Below are 16587 nucleotides of genomic sequence, written 5' to 3' on the forward strand. Positions count from 1 at the left end.
CTGAAAACACTAATTATAATTTCAAAAGTTTCCATAAACTAACAAGTGTTAAAGATATTTCTAACTCGGGATATATAAGAACATTATGGGGAGAAAACATGTAAAATTATAAATGGAAAGTCATAAAAGAAAACCTAAATAAGTAAAGGTATATTTATATATGAATAAGAAAACTCAATATTGAAAATATATCAATTTGCCAGAGTAAATATATAAATTTGGTGAAATCAATAAAATTCTAAAAGAATTTTTCATGAAACTTAACAAAATCATTCTAAAATCAATTTGGGCCAAGAAAAGCACAACGATTTTGAACAACAAAAAATGGTGGAAGATTCGCCCAAAAGAAGTATCAGAATTATTATATAGCTATCCTAATTAAGACAGGACAATTCTTACAAAGAGACAAGTAGCTCATTGGAACAAGGAGCTCATGAAGAAAATCACATCTTTATGGTAACTAGATGTATGGTAAAAGTGGCAGTGCAGATCATTAAATCCTGGATGATTTATCTCTGTCAAGAAAAAAAGAAAATTTCCTGCTACTTATAATAAACACACACACACACACACACACACACACACACACACACACACACACCCAGGAAAATGTAGCTAGATCAAACACATAAATGGAAAAAACAAAACTTTTTCAAAAATTGAACACTTTTGTTTCTCTAAGAAAATCTCCCAAATGATATCAGAACTGTTGCTTTGTGGACATTAGAGAAACATGAGGGCCTCTCCTAAACGTGCCAAGGAAGCAAGGATAAACTGTTTGTTCTAAAGCTGTGCTAGCAAAATATTAGATAAAGCTTCAATATCTATCATGAGAAGATTCAGTAAATTGTAGGATAGTCTTACAATAGAAAACTATACATCAGTGAAAATTTAATAAAATGGAACTATATGTATCACATAATTAAGTCACACAAACTGTGTTAAGCATAAAAAATACAAGCTCCAAAATGCTGTATACAGTATAATAGCATTCATATAAAAATTAAAACATGCAAAGTAATATTAAATATTGCTTAAAGATTTATGCATATATTATAAAAGTATCAATGTTAATATTTTGCAAAGGTAGGATGGTAGGTTCATGAATAGTTTTATTTATTCTTTATATATTTCGGAATAGAAAAATCCTTTTTTAACTTATTAACTTCAAAATATATTTGCGTTAAAATAAAATCTTACTTGCAAAATCTCTGGAAAAAGTAAAATCTGCTCTGAACATTTAGGGTTGTTCATGATCAGGAGAGGATGAAAACCTCTTGTCTTGATTTGCTTGGTTCTCTTTTGGGTAAGTCAGGGCCAGCCTGAAGCTCATGAGTAGGGTCCAGAATCCCCAAGTCCCCATGACCAAAGTCTATCCTTGACTCAGCTTTATCATCAGAAAGAAGGAACGTCAGGCAAGTGTGTGGAGGGAGCATGTGCATGATGGAGGTGGGGCTGACAGAGTGAAGGACAGTGGTCTTGAGTAATCTGCAGGTCTTTGCAGCTTCTTCTCCCCACTTGAGCCCCTTAGAGAGGGCAGGAGGCAGTTTATCACAGGGCATGCAGGAGCTATGGGAGAAATCATGCATTCATTTATTCATTTATGTATTTAATCATGAATATTTATTGAATACCTCCTATGTGGCAGGCATTCTGCTTGTCCTGAGCTCATGGTGCAGATAAGAAATGAAGCCTCTATTTACTATACATCAACATCTCTTTCTGAGATCTGAACTCCCTTTGTTACTATATTCATCTTTGTCACTAGACAGCATCTCCACATCCCTCACATAGGTTCTATTAGTTAATTTGCCAATACTTTCTTATTCATTACAAAGATATATCATATAAAAACTGAATTATATAGTAGTCTTTGGAGTTTGGGTCTCACAGCTTTGACCTTCATCCTTCCTCCACACCTTTAATTCCCCTACCCCTTGGTCCAGGGTCTCAAGAAACTTAATTTGAAAACCTTCAAATTCCAGGGCACTACACAATGTGGGTGTTGCATGCTCTTAGAATTCCAAGAGACATTGGAGGAAACAAATGTTCATAACCTTCTCTTGATGTTGGAGTACACTTGTGGCATCATGTGACATTGTGGGTGAAGGCCTGGTAACTGGGGGCTGCACATGGAGAACAGTCCACCAAGCAAGTATCATGGGCTCAAGAGGGTGGAAGGACCAATAGAAGAATAGAGAAGCTCAGCTACCTCATTCCAGCCACGAGTGAGTTCTCCTGGCTGTATATAAGTGTCCAGGGAAGTGTCATGAGGGTCGAGACCTATGACAATGGCCCTGACTTCCCTTCCTAAGGACTAAGGCCTACTCTCAACTTACCTGTTAAACGTTCCACCACCTATGGATGTAAGCGACTGTGAAACTCATCAGCAGCATCACCTTGAAGCCCAGGAGGAGCACCACAAAGATAATGGCAGGCGTCTCTGGCCCTAAATACCGATAGGCAGGAGACATTGACTGAGACTCCGTGAGTTTAAATGCCTTTTCTGATGTGTTGTCAGGAATTTTCAGAGCCACTAAATGTACCCACATCTATCTGACTCCAATCAAGCCCATGTTCTTTTCTCTACACTCAGCTTTCTCTTAGAGATAAGCGATGATCTTGAACTTTTAGCTCTGCCTTGAATTTGACTCAACAAATATTGATTTAAAACCTATTTTATACGCCAGCCAATGCGCTAGACTCTAGGAGTACAAACCTGAACAATCAGCTCAGTGTCCTCAGGCCTTCTGGTCATTTCACTTTACCTTTAATACACTCTTAAGAGGCTAGTATCGTTAACACCATTTTACAGATGAATAAACTGAGGCTCTGAGAGGATAATTGACTCAGTTGCCTGAGTTTAAAAGCTATAATTATTGTGAACTAATTATTAAAATATTGTCTGAATTCAAATAATAATTGCAGCTGACATTTATTGCAGACATATATAGAGAGTTTTCACATATTAATTCATTTAATCCTCATAAGGACTCTATGAGTTTGGAATTTCATTAGAATGATCTCTACTACATTAGGCTCATCTACAGATGAGTAAACTGAAGCACAGAGAGGTTAAGTACCTATGCGAGAATTAAGTAGAAGATCTTGCTCTGTCATTGGAGCAGACATCATTGGGTCCCCGGGGTAAGATTGTTTAAGCAAGTCTGTAAGACTTGCTTATATGGTTACATATGGTTGTGTAAAAGTCTCTCCATATAACCCAAAACACTATTTTGACAAGAGAGCATTGCTGAAGGTCGTCGCACAATCACCAGTAAGTGAGCACCCTAAGCTGAACACTCTGTAATTTTCATGAAGGTTGAGCTGGGAGTTTGCTCTTTCCTCAGAAAGGAAAGAGTCTTTCAGGATGGCCACATCTCAAGGAAGCCACAGGCCAGAAAACATTCTGGTTGTTCAAGGAATCACAGACTCTTAAGTTGGGCAAGACTTTAATGATTACCAATTCCTTCCCTCATGCCTTCTGGAATCTACTCTGGAGACAAAAGTGACCCAGCTGATCCCAGGAGTGGAAGTGAGCTCACCTGGGCTCCCAATGGGTTTGTATGTGGCGTGGGCTATTGCAGACAGTATGAGGTTGGCCTGGATGGGAGGCCGTGCTTCATGTTGCACCTTACAGGTGAACACCCGTTCAGACCCCTGCAGTGACACATTCACCAACTGCAAGCTTTCCAGGGTGTAAGTCCCATCACTATTCTGTTTGGATGTAGGTTTCTCAGCTCCCTGGAACATATGGCAGTTCTCCAGCCAGGTGAGATGTACACTCTGTGGGTAGAACCTCTGCACATGGCAGGTAATGGCCACCAAGTTCGAGGAGGGTGAAGACTGGGATACTGTCACTGCAGGGGGAACTGACAGCCCAAAAAAAGCAAAAATTAGTATAGGAAGTCCAGTGTGGGAGCCTGGGAGAACCTACCACAGAGGAGGATTTAGTTATTGGTTAACTGATGCATGCATAAATAAATGCATGATAAATGACAGTGTGAACACATGAGTGAATGTGTGCTTGGATAGATGGATGCATGCATAAGAACAAATAGAAAGATGAAAGCTACCTAATCTTTACTTTCTTTCCACTTAGGTCATTATAGATGAAAAGATGAAGTTTGAATTCCATTTAAGAATCTATAAACCCATTGACTCATCTATGACTCTGTGACTTGGTAATTCTAAGATATGAAGATTCCTACACTCTAAATCTTTATGGCTCAAAGACACTAAGATTTTACATAGGAGTGAAAATGAGTTTGGAAAGGTTAAGTAACTTGCCTTTCACAACTTACACAAGGTCATAAGTGACTGGAATTGTGCAAGAGACAATATGTTTTACTGTTATGTTATTCTGACATCCGAACTTTAGCTATAAGCATTTAAGATTTTTTGCTTCAAAAATTTTGATCTAATGATGTCTAGAATTTTTTCAACCAGATTTTCAACTGTGCAATAGAATGTATTTATAATGAGGAAAATTTGGAGGATTTAAAATACTATGAAACATGAAATGTCTCAGTACAATTCACATGAGCATACAGCACAGTGTAGTTTTAACTCTAAACCAAAAGATGGGAGATCTAGATTCTGGTTTCTGCACTAAGACCGTAGCCAACTGCAAGACTTTGTGCATGTCACTTGCACTCTCTTTCCAAGACTCTTAAATTATGCAACTGTCTAAGATCAGATGAGCTCTCATGGGGCTAGTTAAGACAGACTTCAGTGCTTGGTCTAGGGTAGAGACACTAAGTCTTCATGTAGGGCAATTAGAAGGAACTAGGGGCAACTGACCTGAAAATATCCTTTCTCCACACTCGACCCACCCTGGCCTATAAAATTCTATCAATAATGATGCTAATGGGTGGAACAGCCAAGACAAGACACCATCCCCAGAAAGTCATAGTCTGTTTTTAGTCTTTCTCCTTCAGCACAGAAGCAGGGATTAACACCAAACAAGGATCAGGACCTTGAGAAGGGAGGATCCAGGATGGTGAAGGCCTGGTAACTGGGATGCTACCCATGGAGAACAGTCCACCAAGCAAGTGTCATGGGCTCAAGAGGGTGGAAAGGACAAATAAAGGAATAGAGAAGCTCAGATACCTCATTCCAGCCACGAGTGAGTTCTCCTGGCTGTATATAAGTGTCCAGGGAAGTGCCATGAGGGTAGAGACCCAGGCACAATCGATGATTACTACTTCCATGAACAGAATGGCAGTGCTTGAGACAGTGTGCATGTGTAATCTTATTTAATCCTTACAAAACCAAATGAGGTAAACACAGAAAGCTACCTGGTATCAGAAAACAAATAAAACAAAAAGCCACAGAAGGATTCTATGCAAAATTAAGGCCCAATTTCATAGAAATTGTCAAAAAGAAATTGGTTGAAACTTCATCTTGAAAAAACACTTCAATTATAGAAATAATTTTATTAATTTATATTTTAAGTTAAATATAGAATATAATGAAAACTGCACCAACTCTTAGAAGGAACAAGTGTTGGGAGTGTAAGAATTTGGCATATTATTTTGCCAAAAACATATCGTATAGTATCAACAAATCCTTCATTTTGAATTTCACATTCACAGCACAATCATTAACAGAGAATCTTGAAAAATTATTTGAGTGTTTTATTGCTTTTCACAGGGGTCTCTCTTAATCAAAGTGTTCACTTTTAACGTGTCCACAGAATCATTAGAATTATAGATTTTTTTCCTTCTTTTTTCATCTTTAACCACTTAGAGTCTTTGCCTACGATATCAGCAGTTCCTCAACATCATTTACATCAACTTCTTGAAATACAACACTGCCATATTGCAGTGAATGTGGAGTCTATGTGCACAGTGAGGTCTGATGTTTGCCACACTTCCATCGAGGCAAGACCTACCTCCTAGAGCAGAGAGTGTCTGGGCTCCGCACCACTGCCGCCAGCTGACCGATCGATCTCAGGCCTACAGTGTTGGATGGCATCACTTCCCATCTCAAATTCCTGAAACGCCTACCTGATTCTTTGCCTCAGGATTTCTCCATCACCACAAAATGCCACCCAGCCCATGCAGGCACATCCTGGCCTTCCCTCCTTCATGGGACAATCTTGAGGAATAGTTTACACAGTTTCTCGGGGGGTCCCCGGTGATGCTGAGCCTCAGTCATCCACAGGGGCACCTTGTTCAATATCTCCCCCATTCTTGGGTGTCCTCCTTCCCTGTCTGTCTCACTCTCCCCATCCCTATTCCACCTGCACTTAAGTCCTGGTTGTGGGCCCTGCTTTCAGGGGAAACCAAATAAAGACACCCACAGAGACATTCCCATGACAGGAAACCCAACCAGAGATGCACAGTGTTGAGCAGGGAGGGACTTTGAGTGGGGGCTCATTTTATAAGTAACCAATTCATTTGTGAATATTTGTATTTTCCATGACTTTTGCTCCTCTAAACAACTGTCCTAACTCCAGGGAATTATATAATAAACACTCAGATAAGTAGGACCCCCCAAATGATCATTTTCCTACTTTATAGTAAAAAATACTGAGGCTAAAAGAATTTAAGCAACCAGCAGGAAATCCCACAGCTGGTAGTAGCAGAGTCAGAAGCCAGAATTCACGTCAAATGCCTCTCACTCACCAGCTTCACAACCTCGGGCAGCCTTCATTTCTTTGAACCTGTTTCCTTCTGTAAACCACGAACGGGACAAACAGTATAGGAAAATTGTACACATTAAATAAGTCAACCCACACGAACATGCTTTTCGATGGTGTGCTGTGCTCATTTGAGACATTGGTATCAATATTTTTAGCCATGTAAAATGATGTGTTTACTTCCATGATTATAGCACACAAGATAAAGAAGAAGATATTAAAGTCATATGTACATTTGAAGAATTAATTGTACTGCTGTACAACCTTGCACGTTAAAGTCATATGTACATTTGAAGAATTAATTGTACTGCTGTACAACCTTGTACCACTCGCTTGCCTTCTCTGGGCTTTAGAGTTGTCATGGAACAATCACTAAGACTCCTTCTAGGCATGATATATTGTGAACTCACTGAATTTACGGACCTGCCAAACATTGGTCTAGGCCAGGAAAATCAACAAAAAATATCAGATGAAAAATCAGGTCCTCATCCAGGTATGAGCAATGATCAAAGACATCATAGTCCCTAACATTTAGACATTTCCAAGACCTTTACAGTCTTTTTGTATAAAATAATAAAATTAAATTTATTATTTATTCCTAGAAGATATTTTGTCTAAGAGAAAATTGAGTTCCGAGAGGTGATATAAATAGTAATAATGATACGTAACAACAACAACAATTGCCACTTCTGCCTGGTTAATATGAGCAAGGCGTATGTTCAGTACTTTACAGGTATCACTGCATTGAATCCTTCCCGTGAGCAAGTAAGGGATGTGCCATTTTTCAGATGAGGAAACTGAGGCTCAGAGACAGCCACAGCCCAACTAACCCAGCTGAACGAAGAGAAACTCCTTACCACGGAGGTACTGGTCCAGGTTGATGATTTTCTGGAGAACCAGCGTTGTGTTGTGCCGGACGTGGCAGAAGACGTGGGAGAGCACGTCGTCAGCTTGCAGAGGGACGAGCACACTGCTGGTCACATTGTAGGTGTCTCCACTGAGGTGGACACTGGTCTGGAGCTTTGGCAGCTTGTGGTTATTTTTAAGCCATGTCACTGTGACCTGCCGTGTGGAGAACTCGGAGGACATGTATGTCAGTTGGATGCTTGTGCCTGGCTCAGATCGCTGAAGGGGGCCTTGTAAGACATAGGAGTGGCTTCTCCTGGCTGCAAGGAGACACCCCTCCTGTGTGAATAAATCCTCAGTGTGTCTATCAAGAAGCCTCATTGCCTCCTTGTCCATAGGGTTTAAAGATTATGTTCTAAAAGGAGTTTGATTCTAAAGCTGATATCAGAAGTCAGACAATAAAACTACAGGGAACCTAGCAGTACATAAGGAGGCCAACTGTCACCCATACCTCACGGTCACACCCAAGTCACACGACCCTGATGATGGGTTCTGCCTAACTCACTGACTTCTCACTGTAACAGTAGGCGGTGGGAGCTATGACTATCTCCATTTTATGGATGAGAAAACTGAGACCCAGACAAGCTAGGTAATTTGTCCAAGGCCCACAGCTAGTCAGTGGCAGAGCTGGGAGCCTTAGCCAGGCAGCCTGGTCCTAGGGTCTGTTCCATGACCAGCACTCAGCTCTGCCCTCAGTCTCTGGGAAGGGAAGAGTGTCTCAATGCTCGAGGCCAGATCGTGTGAAAGTAGGTAGCACAGAGAAGAGGTTAGGAGCACAGGCTTTGAGGACACACTCAACCCATTTTCATTCCCAGGTCCTCTACTGGGTGAGCCTGAGCAACTCAGCTCTCTAATCCTCAGTTTCCTCACCTGCAAAATGGGGATGAGTCTTAATTTCCAGAGTGAATTAATAAATTAAGTAAAGTAGTGTAGAATATGTGGCACATATTAGTCACTCTATAAGTGGTCTATCATCATATACTCATGATAACCACCTGAAAATTGTTATTAATCATATTTCTAATGTTAGTGACTCAGCCAAGAGCTTCACAGCGAACAGAACCCATATTCCAACAAGGAGTTCCGGCTCCGTTCAAGGCCTCTTTCTGTTATATCATAGCTGCCTCTACTTTCCCACAGTTGGTCCCATAATAGTCCGTAAACTTTAATATTTTTCAACTTTTAGCCCAGGCCTGGGCTAAGCACCACAGAGATCGCAAAACAGGCATTGAAGAATACCCACTGTGTGCCCTATGGACCAGGTGCCAAGCAGGGCTCAGGAAACAAAGCCTCAGCAGGTCCCCTCAAGATGGGCACACCAGTTGTCATCATACAGATGAGGAAACTGAGCTCAGGAAGAGCAGCGCTTTGCCTGAGGTCACAGCTGGCCAGTGTCATCCCTGAGATGTGGCATTAATCCATAGGACTCAGACCTGGCCACCGTCAGTGTCTGCTTCCAGGGTTAAGGGTCCCATCATGGAGGAGAGGAATAAACCCATAAATCCCGATCAGGGGCTCGCAGGAGGCCCCACGGTTTAAACCCCAGTGGTGAGAACTGAATGATGCGGGCAGATATGACCATTTGGGAGGAAATAAATATCAGAAATAGAGCATCCACGGTTGATTTGAGAAGATATTTAGGATAACACTAAAGTTTGTATTCTCAGGCAAGATGTAAGGAAAAAATATAGAAAAGCACATTGAATTTGCGAAGAGACAAACCTGCCTTATAATTTTAACTCCTAGACCCCCGAGACCTCCATCCTTCTGCTGTCTTTACCGGCTGTCTTAAGTCACGTAAGGCAGGCGAGGACACCTGGTGCACGGTGAGTGCTCTGCAGGTGTCCACTAAAGGTGAACAGAGGCACAGCGTATGAGGGACAGGGCGCTGAAGAAGGGTATTATAGGCCGAATTGGGGAAGTGAAGCTGCAAAGCTATTGTAATATCAAAGGCCAGGAAAAGAAGTTCCCTTCCTTGCTGTAAACCACAGGGCGGTAGGAACTGCTGCACAGGGCAGTGGTACAATCAAAGCGATGTTCTCAGGAGTTCGCCTTGCAGCAGTGGGCCAAGATATACCGCCGGCAGGCGACAGTGAAAAATAAAACAGGGGAAAATCCATAGTGAGTCAATAAAGAAATAATGCGACATACTTCTGATCAGAAAGGCCCAGTTTAGAGTGTTTCACCCAGATTTGTATATCCCGCTGGGTGACTGTTTTTTCTTATTTCTGCTGTACAACGACAACAAAGGGCACGGAGAAACTGAGTGGTGAAGGGGATCATCCACCTGAGAATTCTTACGGCAGGCAGATAAAGGCCAGTTCTGTCAGGGAGAGAAAGAGTGCTGAGTCAAAGCCCCAGCTGTGAAGATACATTGTGTTGCCAACCGGGTGTCCTGTGTCTACTTTTCATCTGTAGCGGCTGAGCTACAATATATGCAAGCAGGCACAGCAGCTCATGCTTCCGAGAGGGAGCTGTCCTTCCCCACTGCTGGTGGTTCTGGAGAACTGTCCGCCCACACTTCGGCTGAGCCGTGCCTGACCCAGGCCTGGCCAATCATAATCTTCCTTCTCTCCACTTCCTCTTCCACTACCCATCCCCTCCCGCCCATCTATCGTTCTCCTCTAGCTGATCTAAGCTGGACCAAGAAAGCAGTTCGCTTCTTAGGATTAGAACTGCTAGCAGGCAGCTCCCCCTAGTGGACAAAGTTATCTGAGGCCACAAAGAGTGAGAGAGACGGAGGAGAAAGAGGGTCGGGGTAGGGGGCAGGGAGAAAGAGGAGGAAGAACAGAATGAGAAGACAGAGACAAAAAGAGGCAGAGGAAGGAGAAAGAGAAAGCAAAATGAGTAGTAGAGAGAATGAGAAGCTTGCAGCTGCACCCTCTCTGTTTCCCGGCTAAATGAGTCAAGATTTCTGGCACCCCATTAAAACTGACTTCCAGAAACTTCCAGCTGAACTAGTCTTGATTAAAAGACTTCCTATAAAGGAATTTGGTGCCCCGCAGCCCTTAATTTCTCCTGTTTTCTGCAACCTGGTGTTAAAGCAGAGAACCTTCAATCTGAAGAAAGTGTAGAATTGGGGAGGGGAAGTACCACTCCTTCCTGGTGAGGGAATGGGAGAGGGAGGGAGGAATGGAATTTAGGGGTGAATGCCTGAGAGTTTTCATCACCAGCCCAAGGCATCTTCATCCGGTGCTGCCCTGAGTCCCTGACCTACAACTTACTGTCCGCACACCAGGCAGGAGGCCTGTGTTTCAGACTGGACCCTCCCAGGCATGCTACCCAGAGGGGCTGGGTAACAGGCCGCACCCACCTTTAGACATCCTGTGTGCCTGAGCCCGCAAGGTGATGTTGACTTGGACTGGGGGCTGCTCATCCTGGATTACCCAGCAGGCAAACTCACTCCCATTCAGCGTGGCTTCTGCCTGCCACATGTGCTCCAGAGAGTAGGTCCCATCTGGGTTTCTCGTGACCTGAGGGGATGACACGGTCTGGATCCTGTGTCTGTTCTTCATCAAGATGAGGTTCAGGTGGGAGGGATAGAAGTGGCTCACATGGCAAGTGAGATTCACTCTCTCTTGCACATGGATGGATGCCCCAGAGGGTTTGGTGGTGATCTTCACAGTGGGGACAACTAGATCGAGGAACAGAAAGAAACATCTGTTGAAATTACGCTTGCCCACCTTCTCCATATGTTTCTCTCTTCTAGGAACCAGCCACAAAAAGGTCTCTCACTCTCTCATCTGTTACTTTTTTTTAAGAAACAATTTTTCCTGTATGCTCAATGTAATGTTAATTCCGTGTTAATATTCATTAAATATGGGTAAGGAGTACATGGGTGTCTGGTATATTATTTTCTATATGTTTGAAATATTTCATATCATGAAATAGAATTTTATGAATTACTAAAATATAATGCCCATGAGGATATGAACTTAATTTTATTCATTGCTGTATCCTCAGCACCTAAAACAGTGCCTGACCCATAGTAGATAGTCATATTTTGAATGAATAATAAATATTTAAAATTAATAAATAACGATGATATTGATAAAATAAAGATGTTTGGAATGAAAAGTTGGGCCAGATAATAATGAAATCAAATATTTATAAACAACTTACCATGTGCCAGGCACTGTTCTGGGTGTTTTGTAAGGAATAACTCATTTAACTTTCACACCAAACCTATGAGGTAAGTCTTCATTTTATTTCCATCTAAGAGGAAACTGAGGCACAAAGAGGTTAAGTAACTTACCCAACATTACACAAGTTGTAAAGTGGTACAGAGAATTAAACTCAGATGATTAGCCCCTGGAACCTGTGACTTTAATGGCTATACTGTGTGATCAGCCATGGCAATGAAGAATTCCATGAGGCTTTGGGCAAAAGACTGCAGAAGCCAATGCTGCCAGGGAAAACTATGTCCCCGACTCCGCCCTACTGCCCACTCACCTCGAAGCACTTGGGAGAGGTTCATAGTCTTATACAGGGGCTTCACCAGGTCCCCATGGGTGACTTCACAGGTGATCTCTGATGAGACATCTTGGGGGACCAGTTTCACCCACACCTTACTGGTGATGAAGTAATTGCCTTTGTCATTAGTCATTGGGCGCTGAGCTGAGGCTGGATGCTCATCTCTGTCCTTCATCCAGGTGACATTGAAGTCCTGGTTGCTGAAGGGGCCAGCAGTGCAGTTGAAAGGCACTAAATTTCCCGGGGCTGTCCTCTGGGATGGGCCCGTCAGAGTGATAAAGGGCTGCCCAGCTACGAAAGAGAGCACTTGTCTGCACACTGAGAGCAGGATGCATCCAACCTTCAGCAGCCTGTAAGAGGCACCTGTGTCGTCAGGCCCTGTGGACCTACTGTGCACCATGTCTGGTCCCAGCCTCAGGGAGCATATAAACAGATGATAACAAGTAAGGGAGCAAATATATAATTACAACTGGACCACAGTGACTTCAGGGAAACCCAAAGAGTGTAGAGAGAAAATATTTCAGAAGGGTGGTAAGAGAAGGATTCCTGGAGGAGGTGACATTTTGAGCTGAAACTGAGGAATGGATGGGAGCCAGTCATGAGAAGGGGCTGGGGAAGTGAGAAGAGCAAGGGAGGATACCTCAGGCAGGAAATGCTTAGTGGGCTTGAGAAACTGAGGGGTTTGTAGGACTTGAGCATTATGGGCAAAGAGGTGCAGATGGAGACGAGCCTTGTGGGACCTGGTGACACTCTTGATCTTATTCCGAGTGTGATGCGAGGCCATGGGAGATTTTAAGCAGAGGGGCAAGGTGGTCTTATTGACTTGTTTTAGAAGATAACCGGGGTTGCTGTGTGGAGAATGGACAGGAGGGTGGCATTTGGGAGCAGGGAAGCCGGTGAGGAGGCTGATGGGAACACCGGGTGTGCGATGATGGTACCTGGACTGCGGTGCTGAGAGACGGAGAGACCCGAGACACATTTGGTAGATGGAGCCAACAAACTTGGTGATGGAGTAGATATGGGATGAGGGACAGAATCAATTATGGATAAGTGATTCCCAGCACTAGGCTCTTGCTTTCCCCTCAGGACAGCCTTCAGAGATCTGAGAGCCAGGACCTCTCCAAGTCTTCACTGCATCCACTGAGCTCCTACTCTGAGTCAGTATGTGAGCTGGGTGCTGGGGACACGGAGGTGTGTCAGATAGGACCTCTGCCCTCAGGAGCATCTGGTCAGATGTGTGTGTGTGTGGAGAGGTGGGAGCAAATAAACTAGCAATGACAACAAGGGTGACAGATGATGGAAGGCAGCTCCGGAGGCCATAGGAATGTGTCAAAGACCTCCGCTACCTTCTGCATAGTGCTTTCTTCTGAATAAACCCTAATGGTTATTATCGCCCGATCCACACACAGCATCCTGTGGTTTATGAAACACTTTATCCGCATCCCGACTGCGGGAGATTGGATTGTTATAGCCCCACTTTTCAGAAGAAGAAACAGAAACTCAGGGAGGTTTAGTGATTTGCTCAAGGTCACACAGCCTATTAGTGGCTAAGGAGAGATGTTAAGCAGGTCCAGCAGTCTCCCACACTTCATCATTTGGGGGTTCCTTTCTCCTTCTGTCTTTCTGCCCTCATGCCCTCTCTTACCTAGACCTGGTAGCCACACAGACCAGAGCCGGTATCGAAGAAACTGAGTAGGAGGTAGGCTCCTCTGTCACCCCTGGACCTCCCCTGAGTCCCATCCTCATGTCACATCTTCTTCCTGACTTCCAAAGCTGCCGTCATCTCTGTTTCTCATAAAGTCCATATTGAGGAAAAGACACAAAAGAGTATCCTGGCAGGCAGGTCCACAACTCGGCTTGGTCCTCTGAGCCTTGGTCCCCACTTACCCCCACAACACAAGATGGCTGGATTTGGTATTCCCGAGGGCCACCATGCCTGCTTTTAGGCAACCCACTGACAGTACTCAGGGACTTACCTGTGAATCCCAGCAGAAGCGTAGGCAGGAAGGAGGACAGGACCTGCCCAGGTGTGGCAGTCATGGCAGGAGGCTCACAGTGTCCCTGGTCTGTGCCAGGAACCCACCCCCAGATGAGGCTTAACATGAGCCCAGGAGCCACTGCCCATCTCCCGAAAGGCTGGGTGGACCTTGCACCTCCCAGACACCCTCCCTCCCCCGGCCTGGCGTGGCAGTGTGAGCCACAGTGAGAGAAGTGGTTACTGTGGCCCAGGCTTTTTTCCAAACCCCAAACCCTCAAGTTTGAGGAGTCCAGCTGGGAGGCGCCTGCTGCCTCGGGCTTGGATGCTAACTATTTCTTATGCCCCGTGAACCAGAGCAGGAAGGCGCAGACTCCTCCTCAGGCTTCTGCTACAGAGCTCCCTTTGAGGTGGTGAGCCTCCTCCATGTGGGAGACGTGATGGAGGGCCTGCTGTGGCGCAGGCCCAGGGATGTCTCTCGGGACTACAGAATAAATGGAATGTGGCCAGGAAGAGTTGGTGAAATAAGCCCAGACACATGCAACCAAATAAAACAAAATTACAGCATAGGCTTAAAAACCCAGCCCCTGCCCCATCGCCTCACTAGGTTTGCACAAGCTCAGCTAGGACTTCTCCTGTGGCCCAGAATTGTCTACTAGGCTCCAAAGTGGGGGAAGACAAATGTTATATGCAACAACCATTCCCCTGACTTTTCACTTGGTTTCTCTCGACCCCTCCTCCCATATACCTTCTACTCTATTTGGGTTCCCAGTGGCTAGCCCTGGCATATATACTTATTGGTTTTTATCTGTTACCCCATGAAAAACAAATGACCATGAAGATTGCTGTCTTTCGTTAACTTCGGTAACTAGCACCCACCACTGTCTTGGGCACATAGTGGGTACTCAATAATAATGAATGAATCTTTGGGACCAGGTGTGTGCTCAGGACTGATTAAGAAGCGGCAAAGTCCAGTCTGTTTCTCCCAGCCATCCCATCTCCCCCACGCTCTGTACACTCAACTAACTGTAGGGGAAGAAGGGGGAAAGTTGTCAACCTGGGACAGACTGTCATGGAATCTCTCCCCTCACAAGCCCACCTCCATGTCAGCTGAGCAAAGCATTTTAAGAAGATAACTAGTCCTAGAGGTTGAGGGTCTGTGGGAAGAGGAGGTCATCTTCTCCTCCAAGTGTCTCCTGAGGCAGACAGTAGACTTGCTGCCCTGAACACAAGAAAAAGGAACTGAAAAGAGACGACAGGGCAGAGAGATGGAGGGGAAGGGGAGCAGCCTGAACTTCCCCCGTGTGGCATGCAGGGGGGTAAGGTCCTTAGAGACTCCCCAACATTGAGGAGGGTGAGTAACCTGTCAGCAGCCCACTCAAGAGGCCCCAGAAGCAAGAGACCAAGAGCCAGATCTGTAGAGCTGAATCAGATCATGCACAAGACAGCTGTGTCAAGGGCACCCTCCCCGCCCCCCCCCCCAACACACACACAAGCAAATACATACACATACATGCAGGGCCCCCCAAAGGATCCACACCTGGGACTCAATTCAGAGAAGGAAGAGCAAAAGGCCACTTCACTTCCACCCCTTCTAGAGCCCTCAGCAGGGACTTGGCCGTGCTGAGGGAGAGGGTGTCAGGCTGGCACTGCACTGGAATATCAGCATTTGGAACTGGCTTAGCTCAGATTGGGCTTTAAACAGGGTCTGACACAGAATAGCTTTTTCATAACAGTTCAATAAAATGGTGCATCCATATCTTCCATTCATTCAACAATTATAGAGTACCTTTCCTGCAACTGTCCAGAATGGTAGGCTCTACCTTAAGAGACGGAGGGGCAGGCAGTTGAAATTTGAAGGCAGCACTCAGCAATGAATAAAACCAGCTCAAGTTGGCACCCCTGCAAAGAGCAGACAGTTCAATGAGGAAGTCATACCAGCCACAGGACCTTAGTCAAACCTGGGCCTCAGTTTCCTCATCTGTAACAAGAGGCTAGTGATATCTACCCGTGACTATTTGAATCTTAGGTCTAAAGTCCTAGGTATAAAATGGAGTTAAATAAGTATTTTTCCATCCTAAAAAATGTGATTCCCCCTTACCCTTCACACTTCGTCCACCTGTTAACTTCTCCTTCAGGACTTTCTGCTCTTAGCTCAGCTCTGCGTCTAGAATTACAGGGTAAGCCACACTGGGAGTTTTAGATTTTCTAGTATCCACATTGAAAAAGTGAAAATAAACAGGAGATATTAATTTTAACTAACATATTTTATTTAACCCAATATTTGAAATTATATCATTTTAATATGTGACCAATATAAAATTATCATGATCATTTGCATTCTTTTTCCCTTTACTCTTTGAAAATTCAACAGTTAAAGTGAAATGTAGTCTCACCAAAACAATAAAGTTGTGTTTAACAACAAAACATGTATATATTTTTGTACTGTTTTAATTTTAAAATTTAAAGTTCAAGTAATACAATTAAATGAAATTTAAAATTCAGCTTCCCGATGGCATTAGCCACAATTTCACGTGCTCAGTAGCCTCCACTGGCTAGTGGCTGCCATGTTGGACAGCATGGCCTT

At 44.0% G+C, this 16587-nt stretch overlaps 1 protein-coding gene across 1 annotated transcript; it reads right to left on the minus strand.

The window, feature by feature from the left end:
- Positions 1–1219: 1219 nt before the first annotated feature.
- LOC107499688 (signal-regulatory protein beta-1) lies at positions 1220–14671 on the minus strand. Its single transcript, XM_016124146.2, has 7 exons — positions 14002–14671; positions 12005–12316; positions 10866–11186; positions 7504–7812; positions 3546–3872; positions 2340–2449; positions 1220–1569 (listed from the first exon to the last, which is right to left on the minus strand). Exons 1-6 carry the CDS (start codon positions 14126–14128, stop codon positions 2343–2345), a joined length of 1503 nt encoding a protein of 500 aa, XP_015979632.1. The 5' UTR covers positions 14129–14671; the 3' UTR covers positions 1220–1569; positions 2340–2342.
- Between the last annotated feature and the right edge of the window lie 1916 nt (positions 14672–16587).

This window comes from Rousettus aegyptiacus, unplaced genomic scaffold, assembly GCF_014176215.1.
Source record: "Rousettus aegyptiacus isolate mRouAeg1 unplaced genomic scaffold, mRouAeg1.p scaffold_m13_p_12, whole genome shotgun sequence".
Lineage (NCBI taxonomy): Eukaryota > Metazoa > Chordata > Mammalia > Chiroptera > Pteropodidae > Rousettus > Rousettus aegyptiacus.

Bases quoted from the DNA above. Each gene is read 5' to 3' on its own strand.
- LOC107499688 (XM_016124146.2), bottom strand. From the start codon at position 14,128: ATGTTAAGCCTCATCTGGGGGTGGGTTCCTGGCACAGACCAGGGACAC. The intron at 3,873-7,503 runs GTAAGGAGTTTC...TTGGGCTGTCAG, and splicing joins CCTGGACCAGTACCTCCGTG to TTCCCCCTGCAGTGACAGTA. The intron at 2,450-3,545 runs GTGAGCTCACTT...ATCGGTATTTAG, and splicing joins CAAACCCATTGGGAGCCCAG to GGCCAGAGACGCCTGCCATT.